This window comes from Cupressus sempervirens, chromosome 3 (assembly GCF_028749045.1).
Source record: "Cupressus sempervirens isolate cs-2001-9-10 chromosome 3, ASM2874904v1, whole genome shotgun sequence".
Classification (NCBI taxonomy): Eukaryota; Viridiplantae; Streptophyta; class Pinopsida; order Cupressales; family Cupressaceae; genus Cupressus; species Cupressus sempervirens.
This window is the reverse complement of record NC_143120.1, coordinates 517,243,153-517,247,952: the sequence shown is the minus strand read 5'-3', so window position 1 is coordinate 517,247,952 and position 4,800 is coordinate 517,243,153. Positions and strand designations below refer to the sequence as shown.

Below are 4,800 nucleotides of genomic sequence, written 5' to 3'. Positions count from 1 at the left end.
CATTGTTTGCGCCATAGCTAAAAAATGAAAATATGTCTATTGTCTGCCCAAAGAGCTAAAATTTTACGGTTGCATTCTCTGCCCACAACGAATGTTAGAATATGCTAGAAGCAATGTGATCTCAGAACTAATGTGGAGTAACCTCTGAAATTCTTGTCCAACAAAGCGTCAAGAATCTAGCAAGCAGAATAAGGATAGCTTCAAGGAAACTCAACACAAAATATAGTAAATAAAAACAACATTGGCGTGAACAAATAAAAGTTGGAGTGGATAAATGTATAGAATAGAAAGAAAACGAAACCAACAAATGTTTTCTCTCTATTCTATACAATGGTATCAGATAAGCATGCTTACAGTCATCGACCAGAAGGATAGATTAAACTCAAAGATGCAACTTCAAGCACCACCAAAGAAACATAGAAGAAAAGGCATGATATTTAAAACAAAAATTGTGGTAACACAATTGAACACTTAATATGTCTTTTTACATGCATTGTGTATCACTCATCAACCTCTGCTTTGATCTCTTTTTGAAGCTCTTAATTGTATGTTAAAAAGTTACAGGAAATGTCCTTACTGTTCCAATTTCCACAACCCAGATTCATTTCTTCATCATCACAAACTCGAGATATAAGCGTAGAATCATGTCTGACCAGCACAATTCCACTAGTAAACTCTTCTAGTGCATCTCCCAAAGCTCTAATACTCTTCTTACCTAAGTGATTTGTGGGTTGATCCAGTAGAAATGTATGGGGATTTGAAATTGAAATTAACATGTGCCTTCTGACCTCCCGACAGCTTCACAATTAGTGTGAGATGATTATGGCTGGGAAGGGCAAATTTTCATGTTGGATAAACCCCTCTTATTCTGGATGCAACCTAAGAAGATACTGAACATGAGTTTCTTCCATAACATAGTCAACAGGTCAACAAAACGTTGAGAATACCTACCAATCCTCTGCTTCTGACTCATCCTTACCTCTCCTTCCGAAGGTTGCAAGTCACCAGCAAGGAGATTAAGTAGACTTCCCTGCTCCATTGGCTCCTATAATTGCCACATGTGTTCACATGTCAATACCCACATCAACATTATTAAGTCAAAGAAGATGTTCTTGAAAGTGAAACACCGCACTATAATCTCTCCATCATCTTGGGGCCTCTACAGGTTATTTATCATCTGTAGTCTTTTCCTTACTCTTTCTCTTTGGTGCCCCCTTGTTTGCAGTAAATCTTGTACGGTACTTGACTTTCTCTTGTTGAGTCCTGCTTCCACTTCACTTTGCAGCTGTTATTTATTTCTCATATATTTCAATTTTCTTATTGGTTTCCTTTCATATTTGCTCATATCCAACATCAAAAATTGCCTCTATAAAAACGAATATTTTCATCATGCAGATGAATGATATCAGTACAATCACAATCATTAGACACAACAACAAAAGTCTTCTTCCACCTACCCAAATATTCTTCTAACTAGAGAAAAGCTCTAAAATCCAAATTATTGGTAGGTTCATCAAGTAAAAGAGGGGTAGGCTGAACACACAAAGCTCTTTTCAAAGAGATCCTCATATGCCAACCTCCACTAAGATTTGGTAGGATAGACTAGCATATCTTTTGTGAAATCTAAACCAGACAAGATCTTTGACACGTGTGCCTGTACTACATCGGATCCTATCACTTACAATATTTCATACAATTGCCAATTTTTCACCGCTGTCGTCATCATCATCAGCCCTATCTTCCAAAGACAAGTTTCTCAACATCTAAACCTGTAGTTGCAGATCTAGCAATTCCTTGTTTGCAGAAAAAATACAGCCTCCAAGGCATATCTATTGTCACCAATAACCTCTTGCTCAACTAGTAGTACATCAATATTTTTGGGCACAGAGATCTTCCTCCATGCTAAGAGCTTTAACAGGGTAGATTTTCCCTTCCCATTTGGTCCAACGAGCCCGTAGCGCTTTTGATGAGAAATTTTAACAGAGGCATTATTTAGAAGCTCCTTACCACGGGCAGATACTGAGATACATGGAGTATCTCTGTTTTCAAAACATTGCAGAATGCCACGAATACCTAATATATTCTCATAATTTTTCTGGTAGGAAATTAAAAAGACTACCCGGAAAAATCATGGCAGCCAATGAAAAATAAGAATTTAAAAATTATAAATTCATTTAAATAGAGAAATTCAAGCAAACCATAGGATAAGATAAATTTTAAAGAGTATTCCCATTTTTCGAGGAGCAGATTAATAGCAGACCACAACATAAAAACATTAGTCCCCGCCTTTAGAAGGCAGGGACTAATAAACACAATCAAAAGTTAAAATTAATGTCTCCTATAATCCTTCGTTGATTGAAATAACAGATAAATAGAACTATATCATCAATAAATTTCTCTTCCTCCATAACTTGTAGAAAAATTGATTTGCACTAAAATTATATTGGCTAACTCTGGAACGTATGAATGCATTTCTGAAATATCAGAAGAATGCATAAATATTCTGCAAGCTTTGAAAATTAAAGTCTAACTCAGTTTGTACTGAAAAGTGTATAGACCAATAAACGGTTTATCAAGGCATATAAGAATGAGTCCGCTTGTATATCACACTCCATTGTGTTCTTCGCACAGGTATATTGAAAAGGTATTTTTGAAAGCAAAGTTGAAAATTGTAGGAGATCTAATGATACTGGCTAAAGTAAAATTAGCAGAAACCAGGTGATATGGTTAAAATGTAGCAGCAGACAGCACTAGTTTGAAATTCGAGTTCTTCACAAATAGACTAACTAAAAAATTCAAACATATCTCAGACTTCTTAAAGCTTAATCTCTTTTAAACTAGCAAAAAAACATCAAAATCCAGTAACAAATGTTTAAATAAGTAAGCAAGTTATTCATATGCAAGAAATAGTTATTACTAGTACATCAGAGCGGAAACACATGTAAAGAGAACCAAATTTTCAATCATTGGTTAAACAACTCGTGCACCAGTTCTATCAAGCTTCTCAACAGCTGCAGAGGCTTCTAATTTCCCCTTCCTTAGGAACATATCCACCATGGCTTCAGCAATAGCTTTTCCTTTTACCAGTGTGTCTGTAACAGCTACAGCAGTAGGCCCAGCTCCACTTATAGTGCATCCAAATGCACCTGTTTCAAGAGCAGCTTCCTTGACTGCCAACATTCCTGGAATTAGGGGGGCCCTTTTGGGTTCAACTATAGAATCTGATGATAGTGCAGCTCCCAGAAGACAAGGATCCCCTTGAAGAACAGCGGCAACAAGAGCTGCTGCTTGGCTACAATTCAATATGTGATCCTTCATAGTAATTTCTGTTGGAAGCACTGCTCGCATTGTTTTTGTTGGGGCTTCAAAAGCAGGAGTAACGAGCACAAAGAAGAGCTCTTTATCATTGGGGAATGGAAGGGAGATAAGATCAAGTGGACTATAGCTCCGCACAAGAACAAAACCACCCATCAAAGAAGGAGCAACATTGTCTGCATGATAGCCACTTACAGCTGCTTCTGATTTCAATCCAGCCACAACAAGGTCTGTCTTTGTTAATTTACTCCCAAATAAGGCATTCACAGCTACTGCAGCTGCTGCCGCACTAGCTGCACTTGAGCCAAGCCCACTTCCCAATGGCAGACCTTTGTGAAGAGAAAGCGACAAGCCTACAGAATGGATGCCAAGCAATTCCATGGTTGCCTTAGCTGCAATCCCAGCACAATTCTTTAGTGGATCATGACTAAGTCTATTTTTATCACCATATATCGATGCGATCACAATTTTGCCAGGCTCTACACCTTCCTTCACCTCTACACTAACATGATCCCCTAAGCCTTCAACAGCACAACCAAGAAAATCAAACCCTGGTCCAAGATTAGCTATTGTTGCAGGGGCAAAGGCTGTTACAGATTGAAGAACAGGTTCTGGCTCAAGCTGGGATACTTGTTTCAGACTCACTTGCTTTGCCTTGCACCAAATATTCAAAATGTTTGGGGAACGTCCACCTGAATGTTTAGTGCTAGATTTACCAAACTTACAATAAATAGGTCTCAAATCATTACTGAAAGAACAATGTTGTTGTTTTGAACAGGCAAAAGAAAAATCCATAGTTTCCTTAAAAAGCATGTGCCAAACATATGAAGAAGCTATTTTGTACACTCAAAACTCAGAATTGTTACTCTTTGGATATCCATCATATTCAAGGTTGCCCGAGAGTGTTGCTGAGATGGCTTTGAATTTTGTTCTCATGGATTCTAAAATATCTTGGACAGACTCATTTTCTGGTTCAAGAAGAGGATATTTATCTGCCAATTCCTCTAGCTGTTTTATCTGCTTGTTAACCCTTGCCGAGAATACAGTTGGTTCAATCTCAAGAGCAGCTTTCCATACATTGATACAACCCCTGTAAAATCCCAACTCTTCCCCTACTTCAAAACCGTGTTTCAAACCCACATCTCTTCCTTCTACTTTCCCCAGCTCTATTCCTTCTTCAAAACCCTCATTGTATCCTTGCTGAATATGTTCCTGTTCGAGGTTTACAACAGATTCAAAGATATCTTCCAGGTCTGCTGGTTGTCCGCACAAACCGAGCATTACCTAAGCCTGCGTTCAAACAAAAAAACTTAATTAGCTCAAACTATCATGTAATAATAAATTCTAGAAAATAATTAGTTTTGAGAATCGTAAAAACCCATACCAGTTCTGACCCAAAATTATATCACAAACGCACACACATTTACAGCTTGGGTATCTGATCAAACAGTAAAGTGAAAGTTATATGCGAAATTCTGGCACTTA

At 37.7% G+C, this 4,800-nt stretch overlaps 2 protein-coding genes and 1 pseudogene across 2 annotated transcripts; all 3 read right to left on the bottom strand.

The window, feature by feature from the left end:
- Window positions 1-500: 500 nt before the first annotated feature.
- LOC149567452 (ABC transporter F family member 4 pseudogene) lies at window positions 501-2,615 on the bottom strand (annotated as a pseudogene).
- Window positions 2,616-2,871: 256 nt separating this feature from the next.
- On the bottom strand, window positions 2,872-4,128 carry LOC149567451 (homoserine kinase-like). Its single transcript, XM_089820636.1, has one exon. The coding sequence runs from the start codon at window positions 4,126-4,128 to the stop codon at window positions 2,971-2,973; it is 1,158 nt and encodes a 385-aa protein (XP_089676762.1). The 3' UTR covers window positions 2,872-2,970.
- LOC149567450 (uncharacterized) lies at window positions 2,872-4,596 on the bottom strand. Its single transcript, XM_089820637.1, has one exon. It carries the CDS (start codon window positions 4,594-4,596, stop codon window positions 4,162-4,164), a length of 435 nt encoding a protein of 144 aa, XP_089676763.1. The 3' UTR covers window positions 2,872-4,161.
- Window positions 4,597-4,800: the final 204 nt, after the last annotated feature.